At 43.2% G+C, this 13817-nt stretch overlaps 1 protein-coding gene across 2 annotated transcripts; it reads left to right on the top strand.

Moving 5' to 3' along the window:
• The first annotated feature begins 6131 nt into the window (after positions 1-6131).
• On the top strand, positions 6132-13677 carry peak3 (PEAK family member 3). Of its 2 annotated transcripts, XM_021317636.2 has the most exons (5): positions 6132-6418; positions 6498-6542; positions 6791-6921; positions 11093-11643; positions 11927-13677. In XM_021317636.2, the coding sequence occupies exons 4-5, from the start codon at positions 11110-11112 to the stop codon at positions 12881-12883; spliced, it is 1491 nt and encodes a 496-aa protein (XP_021173311.2). In that variant the 5' UTR covers positions 6132-6418; positions 6498-6542; positions 6791-6921; positions 11093-11109; the 3' UTR covers positions 12884-13677. The 2 variants fall into 2 exon arrangements, with proteins under 2 accessions (XP_021173311.2, XP_021173310.2); XM_021317635.2 differs by having other exon boundaries at positions 6132-6542; positions 11927-13676.
• Positions 13678-13817: the final 140 nt, after the last annotated feature.

Below are 13817 nucleotides of genomic sequence, written 5' to 3'. Positions count from 1 at the left end.
CCAAACATTAGCAGGTAATGTAAATCCATATTTGAGCATGTATGAACAATTTTGACCCTGGCTGGATGAGAGTAAATCCACTGTAAAATTAAACTAGGGGCATCCAATACTTGCTTTGTAAAATCATTGAAAATGTATGTTGCGTATAATTGTAAAATATTGGTTCAAATGCACCATTAAAAGAAGAAAACCAGTGCAGTATTCATTAGCAGGCTGGGATGTGTGTGTGAACCTCTGGAGTTGCAGTTCAGTGTTCTGGTTTTAGATGGCCAGCCTTCAGGCTACCTGCCATAAAGGAGTCTCCACAGGAAGCCTGAACGATGTGTTCAGAGAAACCAGACCTGCTCCTTTAACACACGAAGAGGTTCACTGAAGAGGGTCATTATGTTGCTCACCCGATGCATCCATCTGTCACCCACACACGGAAATATAGAGGCTGAATAGCATTGTGACGCAGACCGCTCGGCCCAAAGCTCAAGCTGAGTGCTTCGACATAGGAGCAGACGAATTTAAATTTGTAATCCCGCTACTATGTGGTTTGTTTATTTGCATGACGTAAAAGGTTTCCGCTGAATGCTTCGAGGCAATTAAGGGTTTTAGCTTTAATTAAATTCAGTCTCTGAAGCATTTACAAAAGCAGGAGTAGGCAGTGATGAATAAATGGAGGAACAATAATGGCTCCGTAATTTCGAGAGCCGCCTTGTAATCAGCTGCAGAAAATTCAGAGGACCAATTCAACGTGTAACAAAAGCCACACTAGATAAACAACAATGAAACGGCGGAGTTTAGTCCTACATTATTCCTGGCTGATTTACATTCAAAATTGTCTTCATTCAACCAAGAAATGTGTTTCTTGATTGAAATTGCTGGGAAATACGATTTCTAAAAGAAGAACAAGAATGGAAGAACAATGTTGAAAATGTTGTGGTTTGTATTTACATTTTCTTAAACAATAGCCATGCCAAATAGACATTATACCTGTCTAAATAATCAGCTAAAGTAATAGCATTATTGGGAGGGGGGGGGTTCTGGACAACTTATCCTTGGTGATGAGTTTCAAATCTTTGAGGTTGGATGGTCTCTTACCATCACCCTAATCTGTAGCACCCTGCACAGATTCTCTAACACATTCAAGTCAGTACTCCAACTGGGCTGCCCTAAAAATGTTAACATGATTCCATTAAAAATAAGCATGTTGGTAAAATACAAAAATGTACTTAAAATTAAATCTGCCACACGCATAAAAAAAATTTAGGCTTTACCTGTATGTATATTTTTTTCCTTTTTCAAAGCTTTATCAAATTTATTTAGTTAAATCTGTAGTTGGAATGAATTCCAGATAGGAAAGCCCTGGATTAATGTTTCTGGTTATAAAGAGTATGTTTTGTTTAATTATTGCGTAAGTGTGGGGCTAAAAAAAAAAAAAAAGTTCTCAAACATTAAAAAAAGTTTGTTTTAATGGTCTGGTTAGAGATTGCACTTCACGAGGTTCCAGGTTAATCTGACATATTTTATTTGGGTTTTTATCAGAGAAAAAGAAACAAAGAAGAAACAAAATGCTACAATAAGTCACAATATGTCCTTACAGTCCAGAAAACAGAAGGCAGTGTGGATGTCTGACTGGGGCAGGCGGGACAAGGAAATCCAAGAATGTAAAAATGATAAATGTACCTGAATAACAATCAAGTTCAGAGGACTCCAAAGCGCTTTACACGACATTCACCTATTATATATGAAATCTACTTGCTCAAGGCTTTCAGATAATCTGGTACTGACCGAATGTGGAGGCCCAGCATATAAAGGCAGATTCTTCAACCTGAGCAGTGAATCTCTGCAGCTCCTCCAAATTTACCAGAGTCCCTCTTGGCTGCTTCTCTGCGTATTTAGAGGTTTTTTTTTTTTTTTTTTTTTTTTTTTTGACTGACTAGTAAGAAATATTGTACATTATACATTTAAAAATGCAAGATATTTTATCATAAATGTTGTTACATTGAAGTTTACATATTTCATGTAATCAAAATAAAAGTGCTGTTGAAACAGAAATCTTCAAGGCATTTTTTTATTTTTGATTAGTCAAGAGCAGATAGTGTGTCTTTTTTATTTCCATCTCTACCAGTAATTTTCTCATACCCTAATTGATTCTCCATCCTGATCTTGTCTAGATTTAGGGACCTTATTATATTGACACCTCATAATTGCATTTATATAGACAAAATTATATGAAACTCTTTACTTTATCAGAAATCATTATGTTAATCTTTGCATCTCATATTTAATAGTATTGATCTTAACGTCTGTGTCCTTAAAGCATCACAGCTAAAAATGGCCCACAAAGGAAATTCCAATCATCACTGCCTTTATGGCAGTACTACCTCTTTTTGAAGCATGCGTGTGCGTTCTTTTGCGTACCTTTAGATAATAACGTGTAAAACATGAAATTTGTGTTCTTGACTTCCTGAGGTCCCATTTCCTCTGAGCTGAGAGTCAGGATATCAGGAGGATATCAGGATATTGGATATCAGGAGCATCTGAAGCCTTTCCCGCTCTCTCTGGTGTGAAGCTCAGCTTTGGCTCTGCTGCACTGGTCGGCTGATCTGCTTCAGTTCTTGTCAGGAGGAGAGTCAGCTCTCGTTCTGCTGAGCAGAGCGAATCAAGTACACGTCAGTCTGACAGTGATCCAGCCGAACTACTCGCTTTAAAAAGTGCAACATAATTAAGCAAGCATTTCTTTATGTTTTTTTTTTCTATGTAGTTAACATGCAGAACCCTGACCCGGTCTGCTCTGAAAGGTTTCAGGTTTAAAAACAAGTCAAACTGCTTTTTTTGGTAGCGCCGACCTGAAGGTAAAAGTCTAAAAGGTTTGTGTGCAGGATGTGTGAGGTTAGCAGAAAGGCTGGCTGCCCCTTCTTGACTCCAGACAAGTCCAGAATGGAGGGAAGGTCAGCCCTGAGGATCCTCTCTGCAGACCTGATTGTTTATTGCAGGTCTGGACGGCCTGTCCTGTTTTGGGGATGAGCCAAACCACACAGTGATGGACGAACACAGGACTGCGAAGGTTATAAAGAAGAACCGCCACTTCTGTGGAAGGTTGCACTTCTTGAGCTGCCGCAGGAAGTAGTCTCTTCTGGCCCTTCTCCTGAACAGTGTGTGTGAGAGTGGGTGGTTCCCAGGAACCAGAAGTGATCCACCGGAAACACGGTGGGGAAAGTCCTCCAAAGGGGTTGTGAGCACACCGGCAGACCAGCCGATCCACTTCCTGTCTGTATGCAGATTCATTGCTGTCCTGGATCAGACGGCAGTGGTGTTATTGGCAAACTGCAGGAGTTTTACAGACGGGGCAGCAGATGTGCTGTCATCTGTGTACAAAGGGAAGAAGGGGGGGGGGATCTTGGATCCTGGTATGGTGGAGGAGGGTGGTTGGCGCAGGAGGAGCTTTTGAGAGTGTGATGCGGAGTAGCTGGTGGGAGGTGTGAATGGCTGCTTTTCAAACCTGCAGTAGCAGCTATAGAGGTCATCTGCCAAACAGGGATTTTGCTTGTATGAGTTTATTCTGGTGGGCATCCAAGGGCTGATTATGACGATGGACAGAAAGCAGGGGGATTTCACTTCAAAAGAAAGATTTAGCTATTTTAACTAAAAGGACTGTTTTTTTTTCTCTTTCTTTGTTCTCAATCATAGTATTTCTGTAATTTGCACCTGCCCTGTCGTCTCGGGTTAAGATCCAACAAGTATTGCCCACAAACTGAACACAATCATTAAATGAAAGTACTTTCAATGTAGTACTGCCCAGATCGCTTCTGGTTTTATGTGGTTTGCTGGGAGCCATGCTGGTCGTTTAAGTGCTGCAGTAACGCTTCTCTTTTCATTTAATGCCTGTCACTGAAGGAGCCTTTGGTTGGATTCATATTGTTGCTCATGGTGACACAAACGGTGTCTAGGACTGATAACTAAAACATTAACCCCTTTAACTTTTAACTTTGCAAACAAAGAAGGCACCATCAGCCCCAATCAGTCCCAAGGCAGCTGTGGCTACAATGTAGCTCGCCACTGTCAGGGTGTGAATGTGTGAATGAATATGTGAATGACTGAACTGTAGTGTGAATCGCTTTGGGGTCCTCAGGAATTGATAAAGTGCCATACAAGCACAGGCCACCTATCAAAGCATTAGCTATGCAGATAATAGGCATATTTACATATCATATTAGCTTAGAATCTGTTGCTGTTTTAATAGAAAGGGAAGAAGAGAAGTAACCTGACCAACATGTCCAGTGGAAAAGGGAATAGGTCGTACTCTCACAGATTTCTGGTCAGCAGGAACAATGCAGTGCAATGCCTGTTCAGCAGGTGACTTGTATTGTAAAATCAAATAACTACCTATTCCAGGTTGGATTTGTAACTAGTGGTCGAGAAAAGGACTGTGCTGGTACTGGGAATTCAGCGCTTTTTCTTTAATTAAACCCACTCTTCATCAACATTACATGGTCCGGTTGAATGGCTGCTGTTTCAACACACACAGTCCACATTTTGTCATGTTACAACCACAAACTTCAGAGAACTTGGTTGGATTTTATGTGACTGTGTAAGAAAATGAATGTCCCTTATAAACCGATTTAGAAATAAAAATCAGGAAAGTGTGGAATGCATCCATTTTCAGCTCTGCACCTGTCTTTTGCAGCCTCCAACAGGGTTTCTGCCTGTATGCAGCTCCATTAATTTTCTCACCAGCTCTGATCAGCTTCCCAGTACCTGCCGAAGAGTCACCACAATGGATGTGTGTGTGTGGGCAAAAAATTAAAAAACACAACTTTTTATAGCTTTGTTTTTAACACCGGTTGCCACCTTTCCATGAAGGACTGATTTGTGGAGGGCATGACTGTCCTGTCGACATATCCTCCCATATGTGGATATGTGGATCTCTGCAGCTGCTCCAGAGAAAACATGGCCCCTTCTCTAATCAGATGGTTAATTAGCTCCCAACGAAACTCCCTGCTTTAAACTTCTATACCTCCTACCCAACTTGTCCGCTGTGTTTTGGTCTTTATGGTTATGCTTGCTCTCTAATGTTCTCTAAAAACCAAAACCTCTGAAGCCTCCACAGAGCAGGGGCCAACACAGACCCACAGGATAAACAACCATGGGCACATGTTGTTGGGCTGGGGAAGGAAGGCAGAGCATCTGCAGATAACACAGGCGTGCATGGTGAGAGCATGCACACGCCATGCAGAAAGACAAGCAGGGATTCAAACCCAGGACCTCCTTGCTGCAATGCAACAGTGATACCAACTGTCCAGGTTTAAAATCAGTAGAAAAAACTCATATAAGTAGTGTTGCACCGATACCGATACCAGTATGAGACGGGGCCCCGATCCAGCACTAAAATGGTGGTATCGGTATCGGTGAGTAAAATAGGACACAGATACCATTTTGATGTTTGTATGTCACTTGAACGCAGCCTTCTCTCTCCTGACTAGTATTATACATGTTATATAAATTCATGAAAGTTCCACTATTTTGGCATTTGAGAGCCAAAACTCAGGGTTTAAAAGAGATTATTCAATTATTAATGTAATTTTACTGTCTTACTGTTGCATTACTAATATACATGTTATAATTTCCCAAATGTTGCACTACTTTGGCCTTTGAGAGCCAAAAGTTTATTCAACTATTGTCACCCATTCCAGGTAGGCAATAAAAAGTTCTACTACCCTAAGTAGTATGCAGTTCTTCATATATACACACACACACATCAACTTCAAACAGATCGGTATCGGCCAATACTGCACAGCCAGGTATCGGGTATCGGTATCGGGGGCCAAAAAATGGCATCGGCGCAACACTAATAAGAAGCATTTAAAGTTAATGAAAAAAATAAATAAAACAAAGGGGAAAGATGAAATTATACCCAACATATCCTGTAATACTGGCTTTTGTAGAATTACACGAGTTTGTTCCTTTTTTAAAGTCGCTTGGTTATATTTTTCTTTATGTGCCTAAATGTTTTATTCTTCCTTAAAGTAAAAAGCTCCTGAAGAAGCGTTTAGACCTCAGAATGCTTAAAGCGAAGCATCCAAAAGCCCTCCACACTGAGTTCGCTCTGGATGAGAAGAACCGAGCTGCACCTGGGAGAAACAGAAGGAAATGAGCACGACGTAAAGGCGCTCTGTTGTAACTGCTCTTCCTCATTCTGTCGGAGTTGAGGTTTGCTCAGAGAGCAGCTTTGCCCTCAGAACAGACACAACTCTTCCGGTGCCAACCTCAAGCTCTGACAGAAACCGGCCGGGGTAAAACATCCGCCGTGCAGCACCTCTAAAAAGGAAGCCATTCAGATGAGCTGGTGGGAGGCAGAACCGAGGCAGACAGGAAGTGTTTAAAAGAGACAGTGGTGGCCACCTGAGCTTCATGTTGCATGTAGGAAGAGGTAGGAGTTGTGTCAGCTGCGAAGGGAAAGCTTTAAGGTGTTGAAAGTGTGAGTTCCTGATGGCGTGTGTTTCTGGTAGCAGAGAGAAGGATCAGCCACCAACACTGCCTGTCAAACAGCACAGGTAAGGCAAACCAATGCTTCACACTCTAATTTCCTACAGTTCCCCTGCTAAAAATGTAAAAATTATTATTCTAATATTTTTGCAGGTCATCCTTCATTGCATATTTAAGTATTCTGCAGTGCATGTGATCAAATGAAGAGTAAAAAAAATTTAATGTTTTGCAAAACCAAACTATTGCTGGAAAGGCTGGTTCTGCACTGAACGTATATGCATGCTTTTTGGAGAAACTGTTCTCTGCGTTCTTTTAGGCGGTCCAGCGTGGAGTCCGACTCTGTTTTCAGCTCCGCTGGACTCCAGCATCACAGCTTTGGACCCAGCGATGTCTTCTCTGAACCCACCGACTGTCATGCAGCCCAGTGTCCCATCCATCAGCGCTACGGTAGGTCTGCAGAGGGAGCTAATTAAAGCCTCGGCCTAGAACTGGCCATTTTGCATAGGATTTAAATGTAGCGCTAGTGTTTAAAAGTGATATTAGCTGGGAGCCGATGATGATGATTAGGGGAACAAAGCAGAGGAGTGGTTCACTCCTGTCTTCAGTTCGTCTTTTAGTTCGTGAGAACTGAAGAGAGGAAGTAGCCCTCTGAGACTTTTACTTTCAGCAAAATCCAAGTGATCTTCAGAGTGCAGTGACTCGCAGGAAACTAGAGTAAACCAGCTGTTAGGATGTGAGAAATCCATCCCCAAATAACTTAAAGTGATGGGAAATATCTAGATAGGGACATTGTCTGCAATAAGAAAAATACTGCAGTAAATTCAAACAGGGGATATTAGGGCTTATTGATGAATCTAATTAAGATCAAAAGCTTAATAATTCACATAAAAAGTCTGGTCAGCAGTACAAATAATACATATTTGCTACTGAACAGCACCTCTTGTGCTGTGTTTCCTAAAATAAAAATGTCCTTTTCTGAAACAAGTCCATGTTTGTTAAACAGCTGGTTGCCCTCCACGTTTAAGGGCACTCCTAGAAAAGGTGCATAAAAAACTCCAAAATAAAATCATATTAAATACGACCATCCAAAAAAATCTCAATTTGGTCACATTTATTCAGTGAAGGGAAAAAAAAGAAAGTCCAGGGGGAAAAAATAGCTTTTTAACAGAACACACTTATTTCTGTGATTGGCACAATATTAAATAAAAATAAAAGACTTTAAATCATACTTTACTTTTATAAGTGGACTTTAAATAAGCCCTAAGGGGTTTTAGAAGTAATTTTCATCTGAAAGTACACAACAAAATAAATCAAGAATAGCTCCACATTTGTGAGGTCTAAAAGCAACATTTTGGCACCTGTGTAAAGGTCAGACGCATCTCACAGCAGGGTGTAAGATACTAGCAGGGAAGGAATACATGGAACGCCACAACCAAGTGGCTGGTATGGTTTACAGAAACATCTGTTCATAATACCACCTGGTGACCACCAGGTCAAAATGGGAGTCACCTCCCAAGGTGGAGGAGAATGACAGAGGTAAGATCCAAAATGGTAATGGCCAACCAGCCAGACATTATGATCATTGATAAGTAGCAGAGGACAGCTGTTGTGATCAATGTGGCCATCCCAAAAGATGGAAACATCAGGAAAAATGAGCACAAGAAACTTGAGAAATACCAAGGGCTAAGGGAAGAACTAGAAAGAGCCTGGAAGGTGATGCAAAATGTGATTTGGAGCATGACTCATAAAAATACTTTTTTCCTTACTTTGTAGGAATGTTATCCAGTTTTGATGTATTTTAACATATACAAATCAATATATAGCAAAATGTTGTTGATCAGTATATTACTATCAAATATGTGACAAAACTGTTCATATATTCAAATGTATTTCCTAATGTATTGCAGAATAAATTCTAGTAGATTGTGATCTTCTTTTGTAAGGTATGTTTTATAAGGGTAAAATTAATAGAAAATTATCTGAATTGTGTCCTTTCCTCTCCAACTAAAGCCATTTTACTGAAAAGGATGTCTATAAAAAAATCAATGTAAACATATATGCAAAAAGAATTATCAATGAAGAACATATGCAACTGAAACCTGTTGAAAACAAATAGAACCAGTCAAATTAATCCCAAAAGCGTGGTCCAGCTTACTATTATATTACTTATTATTACACTGAATCAAACTGGTCTGCAGCCTTCTTGTTCAGGGTGATTATTGTTAAAATGTGTTCTACAAAACAGCAGCTGTAACCATAAAATAAGTAAAACATTGATGAAATAGCAGGCATGTTATGTAAAGGTGCTGGAAGTGATTGTGTCCCTTTATAGTTCGTTTTAGAGAAAAAACAAAGTGCACTGTGCAGTTCATTGTTCACGTTTAGCTTGGTGCATTTTACAACACTCGTGGTTGTCTTGTTGCGGTCAGGCATGAATCTTAGTCAGGAACGGTGCTACAGGGATGCGCTTTACATCGACGAAAAGGTGAGTTTGTCTAGTTTCGGGTAATACCAGATATGACAGGTTTGAGCAAGAAGATGGGGGTCTTTGTAGCATTTTTCCCCTGGGTCTACCCTGTCTAAAGGAGCTTTAAATGTCTTCACATCTGCTTAGAAAGCTCTAAAGCCAAAAGCATTTGTGCAAAACTAATTTGGCTACTTGTTTTAGAAACATTAAAGCCTCCTCTTGTGAATGGTTTAGGGAAAAAAAACTATTTTGACCTACTTTAATAGACAGTGGAAAAAGAAAACAAAACTCTCTGCCAGGTCCTGTACCAGAAGGGGTTTATAATGTATGTATTATTTCCTGTTCCTCCTGTTCCATGAGGTACAAATATGAAATGACACACGGGCCTATATGCATTTTATTCTTCAAAATGGGAAAGACAAAAGAGCATGCAATTTAAGTATGTAAGAAAACTCATGACCTGAGTAGAAGGAAATAGAAACTCACCAAAACGACGCCATGTCTACAGTCAGGACAATAACGATGAAACAGTGACCGAAACTCTTTCACTGTGAGAGAAGTACAGCAAACAGGGGCATGTGGAGGTCACCGGGTCCATATATCATCCATTACACGCTATCTAGAGGCCAGCTGGCTGTTTTGGAGCCCTGATGATGGGGCGAATGTGTGCCACGGTCAGATTAGAGCAAGATTTTCAGCAAAAAATAAAATAAATGAATAAAACTACAGGTGTGTTTAGCCTAAAACACAAAATCCGTGATGCTGCTGGACTAAATTTACCAGGGGGGCCAGGGCAATATTTAATTGTTCAATACATTACGTGAGCAACTGAGCCACTTGCTCTAAAACTGCAGGATGCTGACCCCTGATCTAGCAGATCAAAGCTGTGATCTTCTCTCAACACGACTGGAGCTGAAAGTGCAACACTTTCGTTTTCAAATCATTGTTAAAGTAAAACTGTGATAAAAAAGGGAAGGTGGTCCACGGGACCAATAAGTTAAATAAGTTACAGTTTCTTCACCAGCACATGTCATCATAGGAAATTCAGTTATCTTAATGTCTACAGTGCAGGAGCCATAACATTCCACACGGGCACTGGCCTCTGCTGGCCCCCCGTCTAGAACCGCCCATGCAGAGGAGGAATTTGTGGGAACTCATTAGTTCCCATTAGATGTCAATCTGCTCCACACATGCAGAAATAAAATAAAATAAATCATACCATGCGTGTCCACAAAATTGTGTGAAAAAGTATTGAACACATGACGAAAGGAAAAGGAGCAAAAAGAGAGCTCTGACACCACACCTGCTAAAATCCATCCATCCATCCATTTTCTGATCCACTTAATCCCTCATGGGGTCATGAGGGGTGCTGGTGCCTATCTCCAGCATTCGGGGTGCACCCTGGACAGGTCACCAGTCTGTCGCAGGGACTCCTGCCAGACTATTGCATATTAAAATCAGCAGGTTCAGGTCCACCTTATGGCCTATTAAGACGTGTCTCATTACCAAGGTGTCACACAGGATGCATCTCACGGTGGGTGAAACCAGGGAACTCTCTGAAGATCTTTCCAGCCGTGTTGCTGTAAAGCATACTGACCCCACTGGTTGCAGAAGAACATCTAATGTACTGAAGGTTTCAGTGAGCGCTGTTGTAATGTTAATATTGTTGTTTTTTTCTTCTCATTATGGAAGCTCTTTATCTGGTAATATCATGACTTTACTCACATATCATCACCGCTTCATTCTCGCAATGTTATGGCTTTCAACATACTTTATTGACGCCGCGTGTTTCTGTGGTGAAATTCCTTTCAGGACATACTGCATCTTAGAGTACACCAAACAAACAACAGACAATAAACGTGTGCACAGCTTTTTTTGATCTCCTTATTAAAAATGTTCTTAGTCTAGCCCGATCAATGCACTTTTGACTCAGGAATTATATTTTTGTGTTCTCTTTTTTTTGAAAAAGGATCGAAATACCAAAATGTTGGTATGGTGACAACACTAATTACGTCATAAGGTGCTCCATGCAAGATTTCTGATAATATTTATTTGGTGCTGTGACTCTTGAGCATTTGAGACTCTTCAGCCGATGTGTTTCCTCTTCTGTGCTTGCTCAGATCTAAAATTCCTTCTCGTTGTGTTCCCCAGATCCCTTCAAACACCAGATGAGATTTTTCTCCGATGGTACACCACCCCCTGTTCCAAAGAAGAGGCTGACCCGGGCCCTCTCCCTTCCCGGCATCGATCCCCCAGCTCCCTCTTCCCCCTCTCCACTCTCTCCTCTGCAAAGACGTCCTCAGAATTTTGACAACCCCGTGTACATGATGGCACCGATATCCGACACTTTCATCTATGAGGAGACCGAGGACTTTAAGCCAGCCAGAAGCCCCGCTCCCTTGCCGCCCCTCTCCCAGCTGTCCTTCGACGCCCCGGATGAGCGCCTGGCCTCCGTCTTTGGTAACTTTGAGGACCAGCGTCTTGTCTCTGAGAGGATTCAGCATGGTCAGCTGCTCTGCCTTCGCAGCATGGCTCAGAGAGTCGAGGACCGCGGCCTCTTCCAGGTGAAGGACAGGGATCCCGGCTCATATGGGCCTCAGGATTTCCTGCTTTGTGACGGCGGCAGGCCAAAGATGATCGGAGAGAAGACCTACTACAGCCTGCAAAGCCCAAGGTTTCCTGGGAGGGTGCTTGGTTTGAGGGTAATATCACACGTTGTTTTTTTTTTATTGCACATTTGTGCCTTTTATGATTTGCTAACTTTTCCACTGCACAAAACTACAGTAACTGGGCCTGAACTGTGAAGCACGTTGCACTCAAAGCGAGCCTGATCTTTATCGACATTTGCAAATCTACCACTCACCGTGGTCGCCACAGCTGCAGACAACAGAACTCTTTTGTGTAGCATTCATCGCAGCATTGCAAAAAAACATTTGGACGCATTTAGTGCATATATTTTTTCCACCCCCTGTTATCTCTGTGCAGGTATGCAAAGGGACAAAGGGCGCTCCCTCGGCTCCTAACAAAGAACAGGTGCATGCCAACGTCCTGGACGTCATCGCTTATTTCCAGCCCAGAATAAGCCAGGAAAGCGACCCCCCCTCCTCTGCGGAGCCAGACTGCAGGGCACCCAACCCCCCGGACGGACGCGTCACCGTCGACTCCCTCCTTCAGAAAGGTCACTGCGTGAGCGTCGAGCGTGACCTGCCCCACGCCACCCTGGACGACTTTGTCCGGGACAGCGGCTCGGCGCAGGGCGGCGGGCGTCAGGATTACGACAGACAGGCGTGCGTTCTGCTGCTGCAGGTCTTCGTGGGCTCGCACCACCTGTACAGCACCGGCGCCGCAGCAGCCGAGCTCAGACCCAGGGAGATCCTTCTGGTCTGGCCCGGCAAGGAGAGGTGCAAAGGAGAGGATGCGCCGGGAGGCCACGCTCAGAGAGGCTGGCTCCAGGAGTTGTGGAGGAGATATGGCTCTCCCTGTGTGTTGGTAGCACCGCAGTCTGCTGCTTCTTTGGCCCCTCCGTCGCTGGCTTCCATTCAGTGCCAAATGGGAGCCCTAATTCAGTTCTGCCTGCGGCCAAAGGAACCCCCCACAGATCCATCTCCGTCTGTTTTCCGAAGGGGGCTTCTTCACGTGTCCTCTCTGCTTCAGAGTGAGAACGGCCCCCAGATGACGGACATAATAGCCATGCTCCAGGTGCTCCTCTGGGGGCCCCGGTTCTCGGTCCTCAACCACAGAGGCCCCGCGTCGGTCACGGCTGTGCAGAACTGGCTGGCCGTGAAGCGAGCCCTGCTGCTGGTGAAGCTGGCAGAGGTGGGACTGATCCAGGATCAGCCTGGTCTGGACTGGGAGGACCGCATGTGTCTGAAGTATCTGCCGTTTACCGATTCGGAGACTGTAGCGGGTGCGGCCGCGCAGCTCTGCAACATCCTGAGCTGAGATCATCATCAAGATAACGGAGGGAAGAAAATACGACAAGAAGGACCCCTGTAGATCCCTCCTTAGCTTCCTGTGTTCGCATTGTGCTGAACGGCTCTGACAGAACTCTGAACTTATTAAAAATGATGAAAACTTTCTCCACTAACTTTTTAACCGGAAGTGGGATCCTCGTTTACATACACACACACATTTCATCTCATACGCAATTCCACAGAAAAGCTGCAATGTTTTACTTCCTCAAATGTGCTGGAGATAATTGTGCAACAGTCACTAGCTTGCCAGTAGTTGATGGAGGCTACAGCTCCCAGGCAGGCTTGTTGCACAGGAAAGCAGAAATGATGGTTGATCATAGGCTGATGGCCATCTTACTCATCATGGTATCAGATTAAATGAGATTAAAACCTTCTGAGTGGGGGAGTATAGCGGTCTGGGACTGCTGCGGCCTCCCGGGGTCAGGTCTACCTGCACCTCGTCGTTATTGGGTGGCAGGCCTTCTGCTGTTCTCCCCAAACTCAGAAACGTGCGCCTCCAGGTGATAAACTCACATTAGCACAAACAATTGTTTCCACACATATGCTCACCCATCCATGCAAGATAGTTGAAGGTCACACAACTGTGTTTACCCTCACATTACCGGGGCCTGGCTACTTTAATGCTGGAGAATCTGGATCTAATTAGTTCCTGCCGTCAGGATACGGCTTTGAGATACGCTTTGTAGATGGAAAGCGCCCTGGCACATGGGGGCAACCATCCGCTCCATACGGTACGCCTGAAATGCCACAACGGAACGTAGAATAACAATAATAAAAACCTTCAGGACCAGGGAGCATCAAGGTGCAAGCCTACCTTAAAATCAGAGGTGGGAAATCCCGGTTCAGAAAGTAAAAGGCCGGTCCAGTGATGAGTTCTGACTATTTTTATTTTCCATCTCTAC

This window comes from Fundulus heteroclitus, chromosome 9 (assembly GCF_011125445.2).
Source record: "Fundulus heteroclitus isolate FHET01 chromosome 9, MU-UCD_Fhet_4.1, whole genome shotgun sequence".
Classification (NCBI taxonomy): domain Eukaryota; kingdom Metazoa; phylum Chordata; class Actinopteri; order Cyprinodontiformes; family Fundulidae; genus Fundulus; species Fundulus heteroclitus.
Note: the sequence above shows the minus strand (reverse complement) of the source record. Positions and strands in the feature narration are given on the sequence as shown.